Source organism: Lithobates pipiens, unplaced genomic scaffold, assembly GCF_037356315.1.
Source record: "Lithobates pipiens isolate NorthernLeopardFrog02 unplaced genomic scaffold, aLitPip1_a1.2 Scaffold_30, whole genome shotgun sequence".
NCBI classification, from domain to species: Eukaryota; Metazoa; Chordata; class Amphibia; order Anura; family Ranidae; genus Lithobates; species Lithobates pipiens.
In genome coordinates, this window is record NW_027507791.1 from 5,499,835 (window position 1) to 5,527,789 (window position 27,955).

The 27,955-nt window shown below is 42.3% G+C and overlaps 1 protein-coding gene across 1 annotated transcript in view; it reads right to left on the reverse strand.

Moving 5' to 3' along the window:
• Positions 1 to 27,955, reverse strand: part of FANCM (FA complementation group M) — a 305,773-nt gene that overhangs the window by 97,038 nt on the left and 180,780 nt on the right. The window contains exon 9 of the mRNA XM_077463555.1: positions 3,835 to 4,022. Within this exon, the coding sequence (XP_077319681.1) occupies positions 3,835 to 4,022 (188 nt within the window). The remainder of the gene's footprint in view (positions 1 to 3,834; positions 4,023 to 27,955) is intronic.

Genomic DNA, 27,955 nt, shown 5'->3' on the forward strand with positions numbered 1-27,955 from the left:
CATTAGGTCTTCGGTCACACCAAAATCAGACTTTGGAATCCTGTGACTTTTTTTTTAATTCGAAAAACAAACTTTATTGAGAGGAGAAAGAAAAAAAGAAAAGGGCAGACATAGTAGGCATACATATGGTACAACAAGTAACATGGGCCAACATGGCCAAGGCAATATTGCATACATGAGTGCATTGGGTTATCTGCGCTGTATAGGGTTAGATACCCATCATGGGTTAAGTCATTATAAAGCCATTTTGTGACAACCGGGGAAGGGGGAGCAGACAGAGAAAAAAGAAAAAAAAGGAAAGGGAAGGGGACATAAAAAGAAACCCATAGGGTGGAAGCACCACGGAAAGGGAAAAGCAGAGGGGGGCAAGGGATCAATATAACAACGTTTCAGGTACATGTCTGCCCATCCTCCAACCATCTATTCCAGATCTGCTCATATTTAATTGGACATCCTCTATGTGCATAGATCAACTTCTTATACGGAAGGGTATCGTTAATCTCTTTCTTCCAGCATTGGACTGTGGTGGGGGGGGGGGGGGGGGGCCTGCATCCAGCCACGAGCAATTGCTTTTCTCGCTAGGAACAGCGTTTCATGTAAAAAGGTGCAAAGGGGTTTGTCAGTGTCTAAATCTGGCAACAGACCAAGCAGGCACATCTTTGGGTCAAGGCTAGCAGGAGAGCCCATCTGATCATGGAGAAAGCGCATCACCTGTATCCAGTATGTTTGGATAACTGGACAGGACCATATAAGGTGATAAAAGGAGCCAGGGGTGTGGCTGCATAAGCGGCATCCTGGATTGTACATGGGTTTGAACCGTGCTATCCTCTGGGGAGTCAGGTATGTCCTATGTATGATGTACAACCTCATCCTCAATTATTCCAACATCCACCTCCCATCTTGTCTTAGCAACATAAGCCAATGCCATGGTGCCTGGGAGACGGATGGCGGAGTAGAGGGTGGAAATCAACTTGGTTGGCTCAGCACCTGTGATTATGTCAACTATAGGGGGGACTGTCAGAGTTGGGTTGGAACCGGCGAATTGAGTCTGTAAAGCATGTCGGAGCTGTAAGTATCTGAAGAAGAGATGGTTAGGGAGTGAGAATTCTTCCTTTAGCGTTTTGAATGATTTGAGCCCAGTGTTAGTCATAATTTGGTGCATGTACAGGATCCCATAACGTATCCAAGCTGCGGGGTCTGGGACGGACAACAGTTCAGGCAAATCAGTGTTGAACCAGAGAGGAGCATAAGAATGAACCTGTGGGGTCTCAAGTTTTTTTTAGGGCCGTCCGCCATATCCTCCGGTGGTGTGTCAGCATGTCTACTTTGTGATGGCAGGAACGTCTTGACAAAGGGGCCCTAAGGACTGACTGAAGTGGGGCATGGGCTGGGTCGTCAGGGCGTTTACAAAGCAATATCTGGTATCTTGGTAGATCGCTCTTGTCAAAATTATAAAAATGTGACAATTGGGAGGCGAGATGGAATCCTGTGACTTTAATTGAAATCGCACAATTTCAGAGCTGCATGTTCAGGTGCGACTTGCCCAGATGTCTATGCAAGTTGCACCTGAAATCGCCAAAAATGCAGGAACTTTTTCAAATCTTGCAGCACCGCAAGGTTGGTGTTGCACCTATTTGACTTGAGTTCCATTGCGTCAATAGGGTGTTATTTGTCATGCGATTTGGACCCTTAAAACCGCATGACAAGTCGCACTGGTGTAACTGGGGGCTAAAGCCGGCTCATTATACTCACTGTGGAACCTAAGGGGTTAATCTTCTGCATTGAATAAAAGGGCTGTTTGACCCCGTCTTTGCTCAACCTCCACTTCTTCCACTGTCCCCAAATCAACTCCTGATAGTACAGAGCCTTTGGAGTGCATGTGATCATCCCAGGGCCAATCAGCACTGTTCAGACACAGGGTCACGGGTCATGTAGCCTCATAGGACAGTCAGTGGAGAATGAAAACTCCTACAAGCTTTAACCAGACACTGAAAAAAAAAAATCATAAAACTGTTCTACCTGATGATAAAAGATATTTAGCAGTTTATATTAACTAACATAATTGCATTTCCATGTTCTGTGTATTTTGGGAGACCAGATATAGTGAATGCAGGCTCCTGGGCTTAGTAACACTTTAGAATCATGTAAGCAGATGCTAAATAGATCAGAATGATCATTTTTGGTACAGAAATGGTTCAGAAAGTTGTAAAAAAAAACAAACAAACACACAGGTACTTAAAGTGGTGTTGCCACCAAAAATAAATAAATAAATAAAAATTCATAAAAAAATAAAATAAAAAAAAATAACTGGAAAATCTTTTTTTTTTTACTCGCCTCTAAATGCCTGTTGCTAGAGGGTCCCTCGTAGTCTGCCTTCTTCAATGCCTGGGCTGGTGACATCACTTCCCCTCGCACCGCACAGTCATCTGAGACCTGTCATGTGTCCCAGATGACTGTGCGGTGTATCACGGCGCCTGGCACCACTCGCGCATGCGCAGCGGGTGCCCGGCCATGAAGCCACAGCCGGGTGCCCACAGTAAGAATGCCGGCGCTGTGAGTGGAGCGGGGAACGAGGGGGGGCTTTGTTCCCCAGCATCGCTGGACCCTGGGACAGGTAAGTGTCCGATTATTAAAAGTCAGCAGCTGCAGTATTTGTAGCTGACTTTTATTTTCATTTTTTTTTAGGGGGCATCCCACTTTTTAAGTGCTCCGTGTAATGGTTTTTCACAGAGGAGCCCCGATCCTCTTTTTTGGGTTCCCCGTCGGTGGTCCTGGCTCCTTACCCTGCCAATTGCCCCCAATAGAAAGCCTCTTGCTTAGGGGCACTTGAGCAAGCTCGCTCCTGAAACTGGACATCATCCATTCACACACACACAGCGCAGCTCGACCCTGCACCCTCCACCTTCTCTTTATTGGCACACTGACTGTGATTGAGAGCAGCAGGAGCCAATGGCGCACCAAGACTTTAATAATTATATATATATATATATATATATATATATATATATATATATATATATATATATATATATATATATATATATATATATCTTATATTTAGACAATATTTGCTTATCCTAGGAGTTCAACTTTAAGAACAACAGGTAATGTGGGAATGGAAATGTTCTGCAGTATCAAAAAAAATAAAAAATTAGTACCAAAGTGAAGCATTAATAAAAAAAAGTCACCATGACGTAACTCGTAGGGTGAAGCCCTTGTTACCAGGCACAAAACCAGTTGAGGAGAGCAGTGTGCCGCTTGCATCGGACTGGTCATTCAGACATTACAGGGAGTGGTGAGCCATGGGATACAAACACGCAACGTGAACTGTACTGCCTGCTTGCATTTATATTTGTGAGTTCATTGTAGATTGAATACACAGAGCATTGTTAGTGTTTCTTTTTTATATTCTTGGGCAACAATTGAATTTTGAATACTGGAACTGCCTCAACTTGAATATTTGAGAATAACAGAGTGTCAGTCACGTTGGGCTGATCCCAGCTATTTAAGGGGAACAAGTGTGTTTAGACCTTGGTAATCCAAAGGTCCATCAGAAAATGTGAGCAGTCCTCTTCTGTCAATTTGGTGGTAGAGCTTCCCTTTATTTGCACTTGGGACTCACAGTGAAGTGCTTTTGGAGTGATGATTGAGCACACTGATATCATGTGGACTTCTATTTTGCACTTTAATAGTTTAAAGTGAATACCACTATAACAGTATCACTTTTAGATGTTTTTGTTACAGATGCCTCGGTCTAATTATACTTGGCACTGTTGTAATAGCGCAGAGCTTTTTTGAGAATTTTAAAAAGGTGCTGAAGACACATTGACCCACCTCAAGCTGCTCTTTCTGGGTGTAACCTTTCACTCCTTTTCCAGTAGATGAATGCCCCACAAAGGTCATTACTCGGACAGTGGGTTGATGGCGGTTGAGCATTTCTGCAATTTCTTGGACACTGTCTCTATAAGATGAGAAGATCATAATCCGAGTATTTTCTGGAGATTTTCCAGAAGAGTTCTGCCCTGCAAAGCAATGAATATATCTGTTAAGGTTCTCATTTATTCAATTCATGCTATAGCTGGCCAGCGCATTTTGGGGGCTCAGTACACCCCCTTCATCAGGGGGTCTGTTTACATATGAATGTCCACAGACCAGGAGTGTGCGGTGTCCATTTCTGCTCTACATAAGCAAAGCAGATCTCGACCTGTCATTCGCCTGCTCTGCCCAGCAGGGGATCAACAAAGATCCCCTGATGAGAAAACCACAACTGGCCCAGGTGAAAGAAGCCTAAAGCCTCGTACACACGATTGGATTGTTGGCCAACAAAGAGTCAGACTTTTATCCGAAGGGCGTGTGCCAGGAACTTGTCTTGCATACAAACGGTACACAATTGTTGGCCAAACACAAACCAAATTACGTACTATGAGGAATTTCAGCTCTTGAGCTCCATCCTTTGGGCACCTTCTGCTAATGTCGTGTTTGGGGAGTACTGTTTCTGAGCATGCGTGTTTGTTACATAGTTAGTCAGGTTGAAAAAAGACACAAGTCCATCCAGTTCAACCAAAAAAAAAAATAATAAATAAATAAATAAATAAAATATACTATACATACATATACACATATACATATATATACATATATATATATATATACACACATACATACACACATACATACATATACCAGCCCATATACCCAATTCTATACCCACAGTTGATCCAGAGGAAGGCAAAAAACCCCAGCAGAGCATGATCCAATTTGCTAAAGCAGGGGAAAAAATTCCTTCCTGATCCCCCGAGAGGCAATCGGATTTTCCCCGGATCAACTTTACCTATAAATTTTAGTACCCAGTTATATTACGTACACTTAGGAAATAATCCAGGCCTTTCTTAAAGCAATCCACTGAGCTGGCCATAACCACCTCTGCAGGGAGTCTATTCCACATTTTCACAGCTCTTACTGTGAAGAAACCTTTCCGTATTTGGAGATGAAATCTCTTCTCCTCTAGACGTAAAGAGTGCCCCCTTGTCCTCTTTGTTGACTTTAAAGTGAATAACTCGACACCAAGTTCCCTATATGGACCCCTTATATATTTGTACATGTTGATCAAATCCCCCCTTAATCTCCTCTTATCAAGAGTGAATAAATTCAGTTCCTCTAATCTTTCCTCATAGCTGAGTTGCTCCATGCCTCTTATCAGTTTGGTTGCCCTTCTCTGCACTTTCTCCAGTTCCCCGATATCCTTTTTGAGAACTGGTGCCCAAAACTGAACGGCATATTCCAGATGAGGTCTTACTAATGATTTGAACAGGGGCAAAATGATATCTCTCTCTCTGGAGTACATACCTCTCTTAATACAGGAAAGGACTTTGCTCGCTTTGGAAACCGCAGCTTGGCATTGCATGCTATTATTGAGCTTATGATCTACCAAAACCCCCAGATCCTTCTCCACTATGGATTCCCCCAGTTGTACTCCCCCTAGCGTGTATGATGCATGCATATTCTTAGCCCCCAAGTGCATAACCTTACATTTCTCAACATTAAACCTCATCTGCCACATAGTCGCCCAATTAGACAGAGCATTGAGGTCTGCTTGTAAATTGGTGACATCCTGTAAGGACGTTATTGCACCACATAGCTTGGTGTCATCTGCAAAGACGGAAATGTTACTCTTGATCCCAGACCCAATATCATTTATAAAGATATTAAAAAGTAAGGGTCCCAGCACTGAACCTTGGGGTACACCACTCATAACCTTAGACCATTCAGAGTAAGAATCATTAACCACTACTCTCTGAATTCTGTCTTTTAGCCAGTTTTCTATCCATCTACAAACTGATGTTTCCAAACCTGTAGACTTTACCTTACACATGAGCCGTGTGTGCGGAACAGTATCGAATGCTTTTGCAAAATCCAAATATATCACGTCCACCGCCACCCCTCTGTCCAAGGTTTTACTTACCACCTCATAAAAAGAAATCAGGTTTGTCTGACAACTTCTGTCTTTCATGAATCCATGCGGTCTGTTGCTCAAAATATTTTTTTCCTGCAAGAACTCATCTATGTGGTCTTTTATTAATCCCTCCAGTATCTTCCCAACTATAGAAGTTAAACTAACGGGTCTATAATTACTTGGTAAAGACTTTGTTCCCTTTTTAAATATAGGCACCACATTGGCCCTGCGCCAATCCAGTGGTACTATTCCTGTCATTAATGAGTCCCTAAAAATTAGATACAATGGCTTTGAAATTACAGAGCTCAATTCTTTTAGGATCCGTGGGTGGATGCCATCAGGTCCAGGTGCTTTCTCCACCTTTATTCTGTCCAAATATTTCTGGACCATATCACTTATGAGCCATTGTGGATTAGGGGCTGCGTCAGTACCACCCCCATTGTGGACATGAGCTCCCCCATGCTCCTTTGTATACACAGAGCTGAAGAAAGTATTTAATAAGTTAGTTAGCCTTCTCTTTGTCCCCAGTCACCCACTCCAGATTATTTTGCAAAGGGCCTACATGCTCAGACTTAACCTTTTTACTATTAATATATTTGAAGAATTTTTTGGGGTTTGTCCTACTGTCTTTTGCAATTTGTCTTTCATTTTGAATTTTTGCATCCTTGATTTCCTTTTTACATATTCTGTTAAATTCCTTGTAACATTTAAATGACACTAGTGTTCCTTCATTTTTATATTTTTTGAAAGCTCTTTTTTTATAGTTTATAGCTTTTTTAACTTTGGCCGTGAGCCACATCGGCTTTATTTTTAACCTTTTAAACTTATTGCCCATGGGAATATACTTTGCCGTGAGATCACAAACAAGCTTTTTGAAGAATTCCCATTTCTGTTCTGTGCCCATTGGTGCCAATATTCTCTCCCAGTCTAAGTCCTGGAGAGCAGCCCTCATCCTTGGAAAATTTGCTCTCTTGAAATTAAGTGTTTTTATCTTTCCCGTATGTGATTTTTGCTTACAGCTAACATCAAATGAAATCATGTTATGGTCACTGCTACCCAGATGTTCCTTTATCTGAACATTAGTAATACGTTCTGCATGGTTTGTACTTTCAATTTTTGTGCGACAGACTTGTGTACACACGACAAGAAAAACTGACAACAGACCGTTGTCCGCCGAAAATTTACTAGCCTGTCATCCAACATTTGTTGACAGAACGTCTGACAACAGTTGTCTGATGGAGCGTACCAACGGTCAGATTTTAGGCAGTCTGTCATCACACAATTCCCTGCCAAAAATCCAATCATGTATACGAGGCTTTAGAGTTAACTAAACTGTGCAATGATAGAACCCAAAGTCCATTCCATTGTTTCAGCACAGTTTTGGTAACACTAAAGTAGATTGTATCATCTGTACAATCACAATGCAAGGTCTATTACCAGCTTATAGGTCAGGCCAATAGACCCCACAATGAAGTTAAGGGTTTTTGTGTAACTGAAACGAGAATTAGTCAAGATTTATTCAAAGGTCATTTGCAGGCAATGGCATAAATGTTTTTTAGTATTCTTTATAGTCCAGATAAACATACTGGCACTATAAATGACAAGGTAAATAAGGTTAATCTCGGTCACAAAATAGTGGCTGAGTGGCTGCGTTGTGAATACAGGTAGGCCGCTTGGCACAGGTGCCGTTCAGAGAATGCTTTGCATTAACCTCCCCACCTCATCCAATCAGAGCCCACATCCAGGGGCATCAGCCTGGTATGGTACATACATAGTTATATTGTTTCAAGTTGGACCTGTTAGCTATATAAAAATATGCCATGCCTGGAATTCTTTACATTTTTGCTCTCAGAGTTCTGCTACTAATTAAACTACCATCACAACTTATCTTGTAAGCTCACTATACTACAGGCTAGACCGCTGGTTCTCAACCTCAGTCCTCAAGTACCCCCAACGAGCCATATTGTCAAGTTTTCCTTTACTTTGCACAGCTGCTTTAAATCCACATCAATGACATGGTATTGACAGGTAAAATTGTGACCTGACACAACCACCATGGCTCGTCTTCAACCCTGTTATGTTGCATACAAAAAAAATAGTGGTCAATGGGACTTTGAATGAGACGTGTCATAAAAAATACATATATGAATAAATAAAAATAAAATTGATAATGTTTATTGAACAGAATAAAAACAAGACAGTCATCCATGATGCTATATCAAAAAGGTAAAGTTGATAAAAGGCTGACAACTAAGAGGCATATCAATAAGGATCATCTAGTACAGGTATATGCATACATATTAACATGATAAGCATAAAATATGAAAGCCAAAGATCTCATGACATCTACTAAAACGAGAGGTCGACCGATATGGGTTTTTCTCTGGCCGATGCCGATATTTAGAAATCATGGCGGCCGATAGCCGATATATGATGCCGATTTTTTTGGGCCGATATGTTAGGCCGATTTTATTTATTTTTTTCCTTTTTTATTTATTTATTTATTTTTTTAATCCCCCTTGATCTAACACACCTTTCCCATTGGGGCGTTTTTCAGGCGCGTTTGGGCTAAAGATGCCTGTAAAGTGCCTGCAAAATGGCTCCCCTGCTCCCCTGCAGTCTGTGTGAAAGACAGAGTGCTTTCACACTGAGGCGATGCGCTGGCAGGATCTTAAAAAAAAAAGTCCTGCAAGCAGCACGTTTGGAGTGGTGTATACCGCTCCTCCACCACTCCTGCCCATTGATATGAATGGGCACCACTGCCGAAGCGCATGCAATGCGATTTGGCAGCAGTGCTTCATGGGCGCATTTAACCTCTTCCTTGGCCGCTAGCTGGGTTATATGTGCCCCACTAGCAGCCAAATAGCACCGCTAAAATGATGGTAAAGAGCCGCTAAAACTTGCATTTTACCATCAACGCCTGCCCGCTCCAGTGTGAAAGCAGCTTTCATAAGTGATACAGAAAATTTCTTACATTTAAACATTTATTAAACAAAACAAACCTCCAATCAGTTTACTTGTATGTATGATTTAGATTAAAAAAAAAATAACTATATATTAAATAAAAACAGGTAGTCAAAACTTTTGGATGAAAAAAAAAAAAATGGGCTAACTTTACTGTTTTTTTAAATAGTGTATTTTTTCCCCAAAAAATGCATTTGAAAGACCTCTGTGCAAATGCCGTGTGACATAAAATATTGCAACAACCGCTATTTTATTCCCTAGGATCTCTGCTAAAAAAATATATATAATTTTTGGGGGGGGTCTAAGTGATTTTCTGGCAGAAAATACAGGATTTTTACTTGTAAGCAACAAGTGTCAGAAAAGATTTAGTCTTTAAATGGTTAAACTGAGAACTTCTACACATAGAGATGACTTCATTCCTTCAGAAGTGTAAACATTGTATCTTTCTGTTCTTTTCTTGGCAGCCTGCCCAGAGAGGAGGAAAGACGTTTCTATGACGACTCAGGCAACTTACACTGACTTCTATTACAGAAGTCATTTCAAAGTCTGGCTGTAGTTCTAAATCGGCTTTTTATCAGCACAAATCGGCCGATGCCGATTAATTAAAAAACGGCAAATATCGGCCGACCTCTAACTAAAACTTGACGTGTTTCGTGGGGCTTGCCCACTCATCAGGAGTATGGTACAAGAGATATCTATAGATAAAAATAATATACTAGCCAATGGTTTTAAAAAAAAAAAAAATTAATACCTACACGTCAACTAAGAAATTGGCCTGGCACAAAAAAAAGGAGGTAGACTTCCAACAAAAGATCTCCCCCTCCGGGCGGAGGCAGGTAAAGTGTCCCAGCCCAGGAAAGGAGCTGAGAAACCAGCAAGTTGTCAGTGTGGTCCGTAATAAAATGACAACCACATAGCCCATATTAATGGTATAAATTAATATATTTGAATAAATATGCATGAGTGAGTGAAAGTGTACATGTTCATAGGTGTATCCAAAATTCCAAGACGCACCAGGATAAGTGGGGGAAAAAAAAGGAGGGTGCAGGGACCTTTTATTTATTTTTTTGAACCATTGACTAGCATATTATTTTTATCTATAGATATCTTTCTGCACGAAACGCATCTCGTTTTATTGGATGTCAAGAGATCTTTGGCTTGCATACGTTATGCTTATGTTAATATGTATACATATACCCATGTGCCTGTACTAGATGACCCTTATCAATATGCCTCTTAGATGTCAACCTTTTAGATATTGCATCATGGATGACTATGTTTTGGTTTTTATTCTGTTCCATAAACATTATCAATTTTATTTTTATTTATTCATGTATTTTTTTATGACACGTCTCATTCAAAGTCCACTTTTGTTGAGAAAAAAAAAAATCATTACCCTCTGGATAATCTATGTGCATTACAAGGATTTTAGCAAACTGTGTTGCAGATTCCTTGAAAATAAATCACTGTCTGTCCGTGTCCATGTGGTAAGTGAATCTAATGGGAGTGGTTTAATAATATGAATCAGCTGCTGCATTTATAGGTCTCTAATGAGGAAAATGTCAGGGTCTGCATCCCTTTACGTGATTTCCTATTGGGAGAGTCTCACCAAAAATGAAATTTTTGTTGCAGGGGATGCCTGAACTCTGACTTGTATCTTAGTGTAGACTTCTGGGAAAATCAGTGAGTCAATCACACAAGCAAGAAATTAGGTTTCTGGGGGGCCTTCTGTACACATTTTGTTTACAGAGGGCCCCCCAGGTAGCCATATTGAAATCGGACTTTACATAAAATTACAGAGCTGCAGATTGAAAAGGAAAGGTAATTTTTAACCACTTCCCCCAGGTTGATGTTGGGGAATTGAAGTGGGGATATCTGAATGATGCATCATTCAGATGATTTTTTTTTTTTAGCAGGCGATTCCCTGCAAAGTAAAAGCCCTCGTAGCATCTGTATAGCCGCTTGATTGCCGTTACGCCTGTGCGATTGGGAAGCCAGAGAATGCAACCAACGGCTGTTTACCATAGAGCTGACCGCGAGCCAGATGGTCCCCGGCATCTCCATGACCCTCGGAGGCCAGAAGTGACGTCAGGATGTCCCTTCCGGTGCCAGCTGATGCAAGCACTGACACTCAAAAGAAAGGGGGAAAGTGTAAAAAAATAAATAAAACAATTTTTTTTATTTTTATTTTTTAAAGTGCCTTGTTCCCTCGTGCACACACCCAGAAAAGAATGCATACATAGGTCAGGCCCACATATGTAAAACGGCCTTCAAACCACACATGTGAGGTATCGCCACGAACATTAGAGAAATAATCCTAGCGCAAGCCCTCCTCTGTAACTGGTAACCAGTAAAAAAAAAATTGAAAGCGTCACCTGTGGAGATTTTTTAAGCACCCTAGTTTGTCGCCAATCCAGGAGTGTTCTCAATTTTAAAAGTGTGACACGTTAGGTATCGATTTACTTGGCGTAACATCTTTCACATTATACAAAAAATTGGGCTAACTTTAGTGTTTTCTTTTTTTTTTTTAATTCATGAGTGTTTTTTTTCCTCCAAATAAAAAAAAAATCACATTTCAAAAATTCCTGTGCAAATAGAGTGCGACATAAAAATCTGTAACGACCACCATTTTATTACCTAAGGTCTCTGTTAAAAAAAAATACATATACTGTGTAGGAGTTCCAAGTAATTTTCTTGCAAAAAAAAAAAAAAAAGATGATTTTTACACGTAGGAGAGGAATGAAAGAATTGGCCCGGTAGGGAAGTGGTTAATAAGATTCAATCATAATAGGGCATGTGTCGCAATTTTATATGCTTATGCTTATGCTTATATATGCTTTTTATTTTCTATCCCCCCCCCCCCCCACGCAGAAGTGGAGTTGCCCATTAAAGCTATATTTTAATGAGAAACATCAAATCATTTTGTAAAACATGTAAGCGTGCCTTAGGTTGTTGACTCCTGCTTTAGAGATTCTACCACAAAGGTTGCGAACTGAGGAAGAGCCTGCCAATTAACAACATCCTAATTACTCTGCCCTCAGTCCCCTCCATAAAGGATCAATAGGAGCCAGGAGTGAGCACTCTTTCTGTACAATTAACCATCTCACATGACACAATGGACAGATAATACAAATCGATTCCCTGAAATTAGAAGCTGTGAGCTGGCCTAGATAAAAACCTATAGTTCAATATTCGTCACAACAGACAAGCTTTGAAAGCACTGTACAGACAAAGGATGGATGTTGTTTGAGTTCCGACAATGCCTTACAATTAGTGTACAAAACAAGTCCATTTTAGAAACAGGCGCTTAAAAAGTGGAGTTCCACCCCAAAAAATAAATAATTACTGTGCTTTAAAAAAAAAAAAATTAAGTTTTTACTCACCTCTAAATGCCTGTTTCTAGGGGGGTCCCTGGTAGTCTGCTTCCTTCGGTGCCTGGGCTCCTGACATCACTTCCCTCGCGCAGGAAGAGAGATCACCTCTCTCCGCTCCCTTTTGTCAGTCATCTGGACATGTGACCGGTTCCAGATGATTGCGCGGCCAGTCACGGCGCAGCTCGCGCATGCGCAGTGGGTGCCCAGCTGTGAAGCTACAGCCGAGTGTCCACAGTTAAAATGCCGGCGCCGCCGAGCGAAGGGGGGGGGGGGGGGGGGGGAGAGGGACTAGCAGGGCTTCGATCTCCCACATTGCTGGACCCTGGGATAGTTAAGTGTCCAATTACTAAAAGTCAGCAGCTGCAGTATTTGTAGCTACTGACTTTTAATTTTTTTTATTTTTTTTTTTTTTTTTTTTTTTTTAAGCGCAGCACCACTTTAGGAGTTTGTTTGGGTTGGGAATCAAAATGTCTTTATTAGGGATGGACGAATGGTTCGGCCCAAGCATAAGTTCGGGCCGAACTTTGGTTGCTCGGACGTTCGACGAACAACGAATATTATGCGGTGTTCGCTGCAAATTCGAAAGCCGCAGAACTTGTTAAAGTCTATGGGACACCAACATGAAAAAAAAGTGCTAATTTTAAAGGCTTATATGCAAATTATTGTCATAAAAAATATGTTTGAGGACCCGGGTCCTGCCCCAGGGGACATGTATCCCCAGGGGACATGTATCAATGCAAAAAAAGTTTTAATAATGGTAGTTTTTTCGGGAACAGTGATTTTAATAATGCTTAAAGTTTAACAATAAAAATTAAATAATCCCTTTAAATATCGTACCTGGGGGGTGTGTATAGTATGCCTGTAAAGTGGCGCAGTTTTCCCCATGTTTAGAACAGTACCGCAGCAAAATGGCATTTCTAAAGGAAAACAAGTCATTTAAAACTGATGGTGGCTGTAATGAATTGTCGGGTCTCAGCAATATAGATAAAATGCATAAAAAAAACGAAATGGGTTCCCCCATCCGTCCGTCCGTTACCAGGCCCTTAGAGTCTGGTATGAATATTAAAAGGGAACCCCGAACCAAAAATGTAAAAAAAAAAAAAAAAATTACGTGGGGGTCCATCCAAAATCCATACGAGAGCCTTCAGGTCTGATATGGAAATTAAGGGGAATCCTATACCAAATAAAGAAAAAATGGCTTAAGAAAAATCCATACCAGACCTTTATCCGAGCATGCAACCTGGCAGGCTGCAGGAAAGTAGGGGGGGGGGGGTTTACAAGAGAGTACCCCCCCTCTCCTGAACCATAGCAGGTCACATGCCCTCAACATGAAGAGGATGCTTTGGGTTCCCCAAAGAACCTTGTCCCCATGTTGATGGGGACAAGGGTCTCATCCCCACAACCCTTGCCCGGTGGTTGTGGGGGTCTGTGGGCGTGGGGTCTTATTGGAATCTGGAAGCCCACCCGACGAGCCGAAAAAAAAAAAAAAAAAAAACAGCTTCAGAGGGGGGTGGAGGTTACCTGTTACGTCACCGGGTGGCCTCGCCCTCAGCTATATAACAGCTGTCATCGAGAAGAAGCGTCGCTTAGCGGGAGCAGTTGCTCCTTTTTTTTCGGCTCGTCGGGCGGCATGAGATGGATCTACATCGCGGGACATTTTTCTTTTTAATAAAGGACTTGTCCCAGTGTCTCCTGTCTTTTTTACTATTTTTGACACTTTTTGTGAAATGGTAGGGGTACAATGTACCCATTGCCAATTCACACAGGGGGGTGGCCAGGATCTGGGGGTCCCTTGTTAAAGCCCCTCATCTGCAGACCCCCACAACCACCGGGGAAGGGTTGGGGGGATGAGGCCTCTGTCCCCATCAACATGGGGAAGGTGTTTTGGGGACCCCAAAACATCCTCTCCATGTGGAGGGCATGTGGCCTGGTACGGTTCAGGAGAGGGGGGTGCTCTTGTCCTTCCCTCTTTTCCTGCGACCTGCCAGGTTGCATGTTTGGATAAGGGCCTGGATTTTCGGAGGGACCCCACGCCACTTTTTTTTATTTTTTTATTTTTTTGGTGCAGGGTTCCCCTTAATATCCATACCAGACCCAAAGGGCCTGGTAATGGACTGGGGGGGTCCATGCTGTTTTTTTCAATGAGTTTTATCTATATTGCCGAGACCCAACGATTCATTACAGCCGCAATCAGTTTTAAATTACTTTTTTCCTTTAGAAATATAATTTTGCTTTGGTACTGTTCTAAACAAAGGAAAATGGCACCACTTTACAGGCATACTATAAACACCCCCAGGCACAATATTTAACCACTTGAGGTCCGCGCTATAGCCAAATGACGGCCACAGCGCACCCCTTCATAGGTTGTCCTCCCCTTTGTGTGCCCCCCCCTGAAGGGCACGTGCTGTGATCAACAAGTCACCGAGATTCGGGTGATCACCAATCCGAGGAAGGGGCCGATCCCCGCCCCTTACCACGTGATCAGCTGGCAGCCAATGACATTCTGTGATGACCATTCTGACAGGAGGAGAGAACATTGTGCATGGTGATAACTCATCTTGTTTGTTCCAGCTCTTTTTATTTTTTGTCCAGTCAGGTGTTTGTTCTCGACCAAGCTGTGCTGCTGCAGGGGAATTTTGGCATTTGGCCGCACTGTCTGGCAGGGGAGCCTAGCAAACTGGTTGAGTAGAATGTGAAATGTTTTGGAAGGTATAAGTGCACATATGCATGCAGGCATGCAACAAAAATATGTGTGTTAACTTCTGTGCCCCTCACAAAGCAAACGGTTACATACTTGTTAGGTTTAGGAGTTGATGACGAAGGTATAATATTTATTGTAATTGCATGCTTATTCCCAGGTCAGGACTGTGTAGGCCAATCAAGTTCCTCCACCACAAACTCGCTCATCCATGTCTTTACTGACCTTGCATTGTCTCTGGTGCGCAGTCATGTTGGAACAGGAAGGGGCCATCCCCCAGGTTGGGAGTATGAAAATGTCTTGGTATGCTGATGCCTTAAGAGTTCCCTTCACTGGAACTAAGGGGCCAAGCCCAACCCCTGAATAATCCCCCCTCCACCAAATGATTTGAACCAGTACACAAACCAAGGTCCATAAAGACATGGATGAGCGAGTTTGGGGTGGGGGAACTTGCTGGCCTGACCTCAATCTTTGGGATGAATGAGAGCAGAGACTGCGAGCCAGGCCTTCTAATCCAACATCAGTGGCTGACCTCACAAATGTGCTTCTGGAAGAATGATCAAACATTCCCATAGACACACTTCTAAACCTTGTGGACAGCCTTCCCAGAAGAGTTGAAGCTGTTATAGCTGCAAAGGGTGGACCAACTCAATATTGAACCCTACGGACTAAGACGCCATTAAATTTCATGTGTGTAAAGGCAGGTGTCCCAATACTTTTGGCAATATAGTGTATACCATGGAGATCTACCTGAACATGGGAGTAGTAAAATTTACACCCAGGAACATCCATGACCGCCATGTCCGGGAGACCCAGCGCATCACAGATCGTGGTAAACGGCCGATGATATCGGCCGTTTACCATGTGATCGCTCAAATGACGGAGCATCACTTGTAAACAACCGGCATCATCTCATGCCGGTTCCTCCCCTCTCTGTACCGATCAGTACAGTGAGAAAGGGAGAGATCATTTGCAGCGCTGTGGGCACTACAGATCCAGCCCACAGCGCTGCTCAGTGCCCATATTCTGCCTCTGCGGCAACACTCTGCGGCAACACTCTGCGGCAACACTCTGCGGCAACACTCTGCGGCAACACTCTGCGGCAACACTCTGCGGCAACACTCTGCGGCAACACTCTGCGGCAACACTCTGCGGCAACACTCTGCGGCAACACTCTGCGGCAACACTCTGCGGCAACACTCTGCGGCAACACTCTGCGGCAACACTCTGCGGCAACACTCTGCGGCAACACTCTGCGGCAACACTCTGCGGCAACACTCTGCGGCAACACTCTGCGGCAACACTCTGCGGCAACACTCTGCGGCAACACTCTGCGGCAACACTCTGCGGCAACACTCTGCAATAAATTTTAACAGTGGGCAAGTGGTTAAAACGTTTTTTTTGTTTTTTTTTTGCTAGAAAATTACGTAGAACATTATATATTGTTTTTTTTCCTAACAGCCTAGAGAATAAAATGGCGGTCATTGCAATACTTTTTTTCATACCATATTTGCACAGCGATCTTACAATCACAAATTTTTTTTGGGGGGGGGGGGGGGGGGGGAATAAAATCACTTTTTTGAATAAAAAAAAAACAGTAAAATTAGCCCGATTTATTGGCAGAGTTCAGAAAAGGTAAATTGATAGTGGCGGGGGACCTGAATATGTGCATCGACCCTCGGGTGGACTCTTCAGCGGGGTCCCCCCGATGGACGGGGCTCAGATATAAAAAGATAAAGGCTATGCTTTTAGAATTTCACACGAATCGACTATGTACTGATTGAACATCAAATGCTCCCAGCACTTAAAGATATAGTAATAAAACCTATCTCCCTATCTGACCATGCCCCAGTTATGGTACAGCTGGAGCTAGCAACAGACCAGGCCAAAAGAGAGACATGGAGATTAAATGAAGCGCTAATTCAGGACCCAGAGACTAGAGGTAGGATTGAAACAGAGCTGGAAGAGTCCTTTATAAGAAATGACTCCCCAGAGGTTACGAGGGGTACGATATGGGAGACCCACAAAGCATTTATAAGAGGAATTTTAATAAGCATCGGGACAGGGAAAAAAAAGGAAACAAGGAAAAGGCTACAAGAGTTAAATAAGGAGATTTGGGAATTGGAGCAACGAACAAGACCAAAGGGGATCCCAGAGAGAGTAGAACTAAAAGACAAGAAGTTAGAATTAGAAGGACTTATGGAGAAGGAAAGGGTGCGAGTGAACCACTGGGTAGAGAGTATAAGATACCAGGAGGGGAATAAATCTGGGAAATGGTTAGCAAGAGTAGTGCGGGAGAGAAGAAATGTGTCCTTCATATCAAAAATAAAAAATGAAAAGGGGGAAATGAAGCACTCCACTCCTGAAATCGCAACGGTCTTTCATGGTTATTATAGCCAGTTATATAAGGTAGGACAGGGAAAGGAGAAAAGCAGGAATAAAAAAGATACTATCGAGTACCTAACAGGAATAGAGTTCCCTACAGTTCCAGAGGATGAGTTAGAGAGGCTAGACGCCCCGGTAACGGTAGACGAGGTGGTGCGGGCAATAAGGGGGATGGCAATCGGGAAGAGTCCAGGCCCGGATGGGTTCCCAATCCTTTATTATAAAAAGTTTGAAAAAATACTGGCGCCCAAACTATGCGAGTATATGAACGCAGTCGCAGAAGGGGAAGAACTTAGGGAAGAAGCACTGATGGCTTACATAACTTTGATATTAAAGGAGGGGAAGGATCCAATAACCCCGGGGAGTTATAGACCGATCTCTCTTCTGAATACGGATGTGAAGATATTTTCAAAAGTGATAGCAGAAAGGCTAAAACCATTACTACCCCAATGGGTCCATAGCGACCAAACGGGGTTTTTCATGGGAAGGGAGGGTAGAGATAACTGCCTTAAAACCCTCATGCTGATCCATGGAGTGGAAAGCAGCGGATCCCCAGTCGCCCTGTTATCTGTGGATGCTGAAAAAGCATTTGACAGGGTCGACTGGGGCTTCATGTTCGAGACCTTAGGATATCTGGGATTAAAAGAAAAAACATTGCGATGGATAAAAGCATTTTACTCCCACCCGACGGCAAAAATAAAAATTAACGGTAACCTTTCCCCGGTAGTAAAGCTATATAACGGAACCAGACAGGGATGTCCTCTGTCCCCAATGCTGTTTGTTCTGGCCTTGGAACCCCTGTTGGTCTCGATTAGGAAAAACGAAGATATAAGGGGAGTGAGAATTGGTAGAGAAGAGTATAAGGTGTCTGCGTATGCAGATGACATATTATTTTATGCTTCAGAACTCAGGGTGACTCTCCCAAATATAATTAAGGAGATCCATAGATATGGGAGGTTGACAAATTTTAAGATCAACATGTCAAAAACTGAAATTCTGAACATAACAGTACCTAAAAAAGAACAAGAGGAACTCCAGAGCTCTTTTCCCTTTATTTGGTGTAGGGAGGAGCTGAGTTATCTGGGGGTAAGAATTACGCCCACATTGTCATCTATATACGCGGCCAATTATACATATATATTAAATAAGGTCAAAGAATGTATTAAAAGTATGAGATATAAACCCTTGTCACTAATAGGGAGAGTAAATGCGTTAAAAATGTTCATTTTACCAAAACTGACATATATGTTCCAAATGATCCCAATAAAAGTCCCGCAGGAGTTCTTCACGAAACTTAAAACTCTAACTTTAAAATAAATATGGGGACGTAGGAATCCCAGGATTTCTTATGCGACTCTGGAAAGGGGGAAAGTAGGAGGGGGATTAGCAGCCCCAAACTTTAGAAGATACTATCAGGCAGCAGTAATTTCACGAGTGGTGGATTGGGTGTATGACAAAGGGGATAAAGGGTGGGTAAATATAGAGAAAACACAAAGCGGAGTTAATCTAGGAAAAAGGATCTGGATACCACGGGATTTTCGCGATTTGGGGAGGAGCACTAACCCACTAACTACTAATTTGTTCAAAAAATGGGATAAAGTGGGCGAATCAAATCACTGGCAGTACAACTCACCTTTAATTTCTTTATTAGACACAAGTTTTTTTAAACCAGGGAAGGAGGAATTTGTTTATTTCACTAGATGGGCAAAAAAAGATGATATTTTACTGAAAGATGTGATGAATGGGGATAGATTTTGCACTTTAGGAGAAATAAGACAAAGATGGGGAAGTAGGAACTTAGATAGTTGGAGATATGCACAAATTAAACATTTTGTTCAGACTCTGCCTCGGCCACTCCGAGGGACAGGAGATCTCAGACCAATGGAGAGAATGCTCTCGGATTCGAGCTGCAAGAAAAAAAGTATGTCCAAAATTTATAAAATCCTACAGGAGGAAGAGGACCCAGGGGAACCACTATACCTGAAAAAATGGGAAGAAGAGTTGGGCACCGTGGGGGATAAGGAACGTAGAAAGAAGATCTTAAGAATAGCAGGTACAATATCTAGGGACAATATGTCATTAGAGATGTCATTTAAATTAATGGCAAGATGGTATGTTGTCCCACAAAGAGCGCATAAGAGGAGAGCAGGTATATCAGCACTATGTTGGCGGGGCTGCGATAAGGTGGGAACCTTTGCACACATATGGTGGGAGTGTGGAAAGATTGGCCCATACTGGGAGAAAATTATAGAAAATATTTTCCGAATAACAGGGGAAGAGGTAAAGAAGGAACCATGGACATGCCTGTTTCACGATACTGACAAAACACTGGGGGAATATAAAAACTCATTGATTCCTCACTTATTGATTGCAGCAAAAAGCCTGATCCCAAAGAAATGGGGCACCCCCGAACCCCCATCTATGAGGGAATGGTTAGGCAAAATAGAGTGGGTAAGATCAATGGAGGAATCAATATCTAGAAGAGGGGACCAAGTGGAAACTTACTTCAGTAAGTGGGGAAAATGGCTGGAGTTCAAGAAAACAAGGGAATATCTCAGAATGAGTGGATCCGAGGGGAAATGAGGGGGGGAGCGCGGGGGAGAGATGGAGAGAGAGAGAGGGGAGGGAGGGAGCGGGTTTGGGGGGGGGGGGTTGGGGATAGATACGAAAATGGAATGGGTAGCATACTTTTTGTAATATTCTTCTTCTCTGAAACTTTAATAAAATAAACAAAGAATTAAATAGAGGAAAATGTTAAAAAGGTTTGCATGTGATGTGAAAATAGCACTGCCAACAGGCAAAAAGGGTGGCGACAAGAAGAAGGAACCAAAGTAACAAGGGCGCAAAGTTAGCCACAATTTGATGAGGAGAGATCATGGCGTGCTGTATACTGATGCAAAAAAAAAAAAAAAAAATAATAAAAAAAAAAAAATTAGCCCAATTTTTTTTATATTGTGAAAGAAGGTTACGTCAAGTAAATTGATACCCAACATGTCACGCTTCAAAATTGCGCCCGCTCGTGGAATGGGGACAAACTTTTACCCTTAAAAATCTCCATAGGTGACGTTTAAAAATGTATACAGGTGGCATGTTTTGCGTTACAGAGGAGGTCTAGGGCTAGAATTATTGTTCTCGCTCTACTGATCGCGGCGATACCTCACATGTGTGGCTTGAAGACCGTTTTCATATGCGGGCGCTACTCACGTGTGTTCGCTTCTGCTCACGAGCTTGGCAGGATGGGGCGCATTTAATAATAACAATAATTTTTTTTTTAAGTTTACCTTTTCTTTTTACATGGTTTAAAAAAAAAATAAAAAAAAATCACTTTTATTCCTATTACAAGTAATGTAAACATCCCTTGTAATAGAAAAAAAAACATGACGGGACCTCTTAAATATGAGATCCGGGGGTCAAAACGTCCTCAGATCTCATTTAGACTAAAATGCAATAAAAAAAAAAATGTAATTTAAAAAAATCTTAAAAAAAATTGGCCCTTTAAGAGCTGTGGGCAGAAGTGACGTTTTGACATTGCTTCTGTCCAGCAATTGTATGGAGACAGGTGGGGGCCATCTTCCTCTGACTCGTCTCCATACCCACACAGGAGACAAGACGCGATTGCCTCCGCCACTGCCGACGGCTCTGGTAAGTGGCTGAGGACACCAGATCGCAGCGGGAGGGGGGCAGAGACCGCATTTATCTTGTAGCAGACCGCCAGCTGAAGGGGATACCAGGGTTATGGCAGCCAGCTGCTGCCATAACAATATCCTCCTTCAAACACCTGACGTAAAACTGCAGCGGGCGGTCTGTAAATGGTTAAAAAGTGCACCAAACCTGCAGGATATAATAGAGGTCTATGTCTAAGCGCAGCAAACTTACAGAAAATCTTCAGGTACACTGAACTGCACCCACGAGGGTAAACCGCAGCACATCAGTGTGAAAGCAGCTCTATACTATTATGCATGTTTATTGCTTCACACTGACCTGACATTCTCTTCTTTCCTGCTGCTGGTAACACTCTGGAGACCGCTGGATAAGAGGTGGAGTGCAGTTGGTATCTCTCCGCATGGGACAGGAGTCGGCACTACAGAGGAGGTATCGGCTTATGCAGCTCTCGCTCCCTACTACAGCTCCAACTTTACAAGTAGTCCCTCTGCACTGCACTCTGTTTGATGCTCTGGTATGGTGGGTCAGCAAGGCCAGACCGCAATCTACTGGTAGATCCTGACCTACAGGTTGCAGCACCACCCCCCCAACCCGCGCTGGTGCATACAGTCCTTGTTATTCCAATTGTAATAAAAAATTTGTGGAAATTTTACACCTCTAATTGGGACAACAGCTGTATCTGTGCAACCGCTCTGTCCCAATAGCCAACAATGGGACTGCCAGAACAGGGACACACCCGTGCATCTCAATGCCGGTAAAACACTGCCCTGCACAGAGCATGCATGCACCTGCCCCATGTGAACAAGGCCTTAAGCTGGCTATACGCGAACCAAAATTTAGCTGGTTGAGCAGGGACTGGATGAAGTTTAAACCATGTATGGCCATTAGAGCTGCTCGATTAATCGTCAAAAATAGTTATCGCAATTTTTTTCCCCATTGTGATCTTGACAAGAGTGTTTTAGGATTCTTTCTATGCAAAAGAATTCTCTGCACTTCTGAAGCCACAGCAGTCAAAAGAAAAAAAAAAAAAAAGAAAAAAAAAAAAATGGGCAGTCTGCCAAGAATCACAACATTCTTTAGCAGTGGAACTTAAGTATAAACATTGTAACAATTTGTCAAAGGAATAGACTTCTGTGTGTAAATGAGGAAAGTTTAACCACTTAAACATTGAACCTTTTTCTGACATTTCTTGGTTTCAAGTTAAAATATTTTATTTTTGCTGGAAAATTACTTAGAACCCTCAAACAAATATTTTTTTTAATAGAGACCCTAGAGAATAAAATAGTGGTTGTTGCAATATTTTATATCGCACTATATTTGCGCAGCGGTCTTTCGAATGCAATTTTTTGGGAAAAAATTACTTTCATGAATTTTAAAAATAAAAATAAACTAACCAGTAAAGTTAGCCCAATTTTTTTTTGTATAATGTGAAAGATTTTATATTGCGAGAATCATGATCTTTTTATTCTAAGCAAAAAAATTGTGATTCTCATTTTGGCCAGAATCGTGCAGCTCTAATGGCCACTGTGGTTTAACCGCAGTTGATCCACTGATCGACTTCTGGTTGGGGTTTTTTCTAACTATAGTCTACTGACTATACAATCTTCTTGAGGTTGGCAGACCAGGTAGAAAAGGTTATCACAATTTGTACATTCTCCCTGACCTATCGGATTCTCCTTTCTTCTCCGGGAAGAGTTCAAACTGCCCTACCATCACCAAATAGAAAAAAGATCATTGTGAACAAGAGAATACTCTTGTTCACATATAAAACATCTAAGACCCCTTTCACACCAGGGTGTTTTGCAGGCGCTATAGCGCTAGAAATAGCGCCTGCAATCCGCCCTAAAAAAGCTGCACCATTGTCTGTAGTGTGAAAGCCCGAGGGCTTTCACACTACAGCGGTGCGCTGGCAGAACGTCAGGGAAAAGTCCTGCCAGCAGCTTCTTTGGAGCGGTGAAGGAGCGGTGTGTTTACTGCTCCTCCACCGCTGCTCCCCATTGAAATCAGTGGGGCAGCGCTGTAATACCGCTGGCAAAAAGCCGCTATTGCGGCATATTGCCGGCAGTTAATCCCTTCTTGGCCGCTAGCGGGGGGTAAAAGCGTCCCGTTAGCGGCCGAAATGCGACGCAAATCCGGCGGTAAAGCGCTGCTAAAAAGAGCGGCGTTTTACCGCCCACGCTATGGGCGGTGTGGTGTGAAAGGGGTCTTAAAAAGCCGCACCATTGTTTGTAGTGTGAAAGCCCGAGGGCTTTCACACTACAGCAGTGAGCTGGCAGGACGTCAGGGAAAAGTCTTGCCAGCAGCTTCTTTGGAGCGGTGTGTTTACCGCTCCTCCACTGCTGCTCCCCATTGAAATCAATGGGGCAGTGCTGTAATACCGCCGGCAAAACTCCGCTATTGCGGCGTATTACCAGCGGTTTTAACCCTTTCTCGGCTGCTAGTGGGGGGTAAAAACGCCCCGCTAGCGGCCGAAATGCGCCGCAAATCTGGCAGTAAAACGCCGCTAAAAATAGCAGCGTTTTACTGCCCACGCTATGGGCGGTGTGGTGTGAAAGGGGTCTAAATGCGGAGTTGGGATTTAAACACCTGACTAGATGGTGTTACACACCCAGACAGATCCACAAAATGTTTCCACATTGCTCAGAGACACGCTGAAGACATGGCGAGGAGATTGGAGACCTGCTCCATGTCTTCTAGTCATAAAGGAAGCTTCATAGCTTCTGGGTGAAAGTAGACCACATAACCTAGAAATTCACAGATTACATGCTACCCTGGGATCCTTCCTTCTTCCTGCTACATCACCATGAAACCCCTGGTAAGACCTATAGGCGTTGTATCGTCCAACTGCTGGGTGAGTGCAGCACAAAAGTGTAACCCTGTTTTGTGGAAGCAACGCCAGCCACCCACAATTGGCATATGGCTGGCAAAAAGTATAAGGAAATTAATGAGACGGAGGAGCAGGTCACAACAGAGGGGCACATGAGTGATCTTCTTGAAAAATTGTTTTATTGGCATTACTCTGAACAATCTGTGGCTTACACAGATTTACTGAACTTTTAAGCTCAATTCTCTTAGCAAACCAATGGTGGTCCTCAAATGACCTGGTGGGTGGAGGACTGGATATCCCTACCCAGCCCGTTATTAACATCTGGGTCAGTTTGTTAGTGGGATCCTACCCCCACGACACCCAGCCTTCCTTACTCCCTTCCCTCCAACCCAACCCAACACATTCCCTCAATATCCACATACACGTTTGTTCTTTTTTTACACTTTTATTTTGTGCTATATCGCCCTGCTCTTACGGGCCAATATAGACATGTGTGTGTCATATTGTATATGGTAGTGGACTATATCGCACTTAGCCTGTATAGCTCTGATGGGCCAGGGACTAGAGCCTATTACACACAATCAGAAAATCGTATAAAAAATACCACTTCTGATGCAATCGTTTGATAATCTGATAGTTAGTAAACAGCTTTTGAAAGCCCATCAGGACAGGTCATGCAAAATTATCCAATGGAACAAGCACAAAAAATGTTCTCGCACAATACCAGATCATATCATTTGTGTGTAATCAGTGCAGTTTTCATCCGAAAATACAACACAAATACAATACATCACTTATGAATTTTTTTTCTCTCTTACGATAATTTTCATAACTTTACTAACCTCCTCAATTTCGATATGGAGACTAGCATGCAAAAAATAAAAAATAAAAAAAAATACCGTATTTATCAGCGTATAACACTCACTTTTTTCCCTTGAAAATAGGGGGAAAATTGCGGGTGCGTGTTATACGCCGACAGCGTACCTAGAAGGGTGACGAGTACCGCCGGAATTCACCGAGCCGTCATCTCCTCTCCACTCACTCACTCCAATCACACACACAGTCCCGACTCCGCCACCAGCATTGGACCAGTGTTCTGTCTATCACAGGAGCTGGGCCAATGCCGATGGCAGGACTGTGTGTGACTGCCCACTGAGAGCCGAGTAAACAGGAGATGACGGCTCAGTGATTTCCTATGAGAGATGTTGAGCTGCATTGATGGGGGAGATGGGCGCAGATTAGGCTACATTGAGGCTGCAGATGGGCACTAATCCAGCTGCATTGATGCTCACCGACCATTATTTTGCTTCAAAGTGGTTTATTTAAAAAAAAAAAAAAGTTTTCCTGAAACTTCCCTCTTAAGCACTTGCCAACCAGCCACCACAGTTGTACTGTGGCAGAATGGCACGGCTGAGCGAAACAACATTACCATACGTCGCTTTGCCCTGTGTCCACTAGGGGTAAGCACCCATTGCACGTCCTTGGAGCCAATGCGAGTGCCCGGCGGTCGCGATGACTGCTTGGCTCCCGCGATTGCTTGTGACGCTGCAAGAACTGGGATCTCTGTGTGTAAACACAGGGATCCCAAATTCTTTGAGGGGAGAAGAGACTGATCGTGTGTTCATACATGTATGACCACCGATCTATCTCTTCCCCTAGCAAGTCCCCCCCTTCAGTTAGAACACGCAACAGGGAACACAGTTAATCCCTTGATCGCCCCCTAGTGTTAACCACTTCCCTGTCAGTGACATTTTTACAGTAATCAGTGCATTTTTTATACAGTCCCAGAAACGTGTCAAAATTGTCCAGTGTGCTGGCCATAGTGTCGCAGTCCCGATAAAAATCACAGATCGCCGCCATTACGAATAAAAAAAAAAAAAAAAAATAGTAAAAATGCCATAAAACTATCCCCTATTTTGTAGAGGCTATAACTTCAGCCAATCAATATAAGCTTATTGCGATTTTTTTTTACCAAAAATATGTAGAATACATATCGGCCTAAACTGAGGGGGGGGGAAATGTTTTTTTTTAAATATATTTTTGTGGGATATTTACTATAGCAAAAAGTACATTTTTTTTTTTCTAAATTGTTGCTCTTTTTTTCTTTATAGTTTATAGTGAAAAAATAAAAACTGCAGAGGTGATCAAATACCACCAAAAGAAAGCTATTTGTGGTGGGGGTCAATTTTGTTTGGGTACAACATCGCACGACCACGTGATTGTCAGTTAAAGTGACGCAGTGCCGAATCGCAAAAATTGCTCTGGTCAGGAAGGGGGTAAAATCTTTTGGGCCTACAGCGGTTAAATTGGGCTGTGTGTTAAACGCCGATAAATACGCCGGTAATTTGCCTGATAATCTTGTCGCGTGTACCAGGCTTTAGACACATTTATAGTCTCTATGTGAAGGTAATGCAAGTTCAGGATTGTTCTGACGCTTCAGGGCTCATGACATTACACCTTGGACCCTCAGGATACTTTTTATCATTTGCAATGGTGCGAATGTTCTCTGTATTCTTACTTTTTAATAAAGAACTGATAAAAAAGAGGCACACATATTTTTAACCAACATGTTTTTGCCAGCACATTCTGATTAATGCCCTTGAAAAAAAAAAAAAAAAAAAACCCTGACGTAATCAGACAGGGCAAAGGCTAAAATCTGGAATTTTTTTGCTGTTTATAAAAAGTCAAATAGCAGCAGGCGGCTGCTTAATACACAGAATGAAAAAAAAATACAAAGCTGTAGGCAAGAAATCTACTGTGGTGTGTGTCATTTGCACTCTCAATTATCGTTTCTCCCTCCCCACCTACTGTGTATTTCAACCTCTCATCTAAATGGATTAGAAAACACGCAGGTCGCGTCTGTGTCATCGGCACACAAAGTATTTTCTCACTGAATGCCTTTGTCGGTTTGCCACAAAAGCCATTTACACAGCACGAATGATTGCAGAAAACCATTCCCATCTCAAAACATTGTTTAATGTAACCTGATGACAAGGACAACGTGGTGATTAAAGTATATGGTGGTAAAGAGTGCTGGACTAAAACTGCAAATAGTTTGGAAGGTAAATATGATCAAACAGTAAATATACGCTACATTACCAAAAGTATTGGGACACCTGCCTTTACACACACATGAACTTTAACCACTTGCCAGCCAGGCCAATTCTGACATTTCTCTCCTACGTGTAAAAATCATCATTTTTGTTTTTTTGATAGAAAATCACATAGAACCCCTAAACATTATATATGTTTTTTTTTTTTAGCAAAGACCCTAGAGAATACAATAGCAGTTGTTGCAACTTTTTATCTTGCAAGGTATTTGTGCAGCAATTTTTTCAAACTCATTTTTTTGGGGAAAGAAACAGTTTTGTGCTTTAAAAAATAAAATAAAAAGGAAAGTTTGCCCAATGTTTTTGAATATTGTAAAACATGAAGTTATGCCGAGTAAATAGATACCCAACATGTCACGCTTCAAAATAGCACACGCTTGTGGAATGGCGCCAAAATTCAGTACTTAAAAATCCCTATAGGCGACGCTTGAATTTTTTTTTACTGGTTACAGGTTTTGAGTTTTTTTTTGTTTTAAATCATCTTTATTATTTTCTTATATAAAAAATTCACCAGACAATTACAATTACATTCAGTCCTGAGGCATTGAGGTTTACACAAGTCCCCCAATGTCTTCACATTTACATATGTACTTTCCACTGCTTATCTATAACAATATTAGGTGGTGGCCCGAGAGGAGGGGATATTTGGAGTGGAGCCAACCAGTGTGTAGGAGAGGGATAGAAAAAAAAAAAAAAAAAAACAATAAGAAGAGGTGGGTGTGGGATTTAAATTTCTCCCCAGTGTTATTTCCCTTCTTTATGTGTTTTTTTTTTTTGTGCCTTTGTGGTTCCTTTTATTTATATATATATATATATTTAATAAAAAAAAAAAAAAAAAAAAAATTATTATTTTCTTATTTAGTCATTATTGCGTGCTTTTATTCCGTTTGTGACCCCTTGGTGTGTTGTTTGTGCTTTGTGCTTAGGAAAGTCCTCGGCTTTCCTTTATGTTTCCTAAAAGTTGTGTTGTTTATTTTGGCG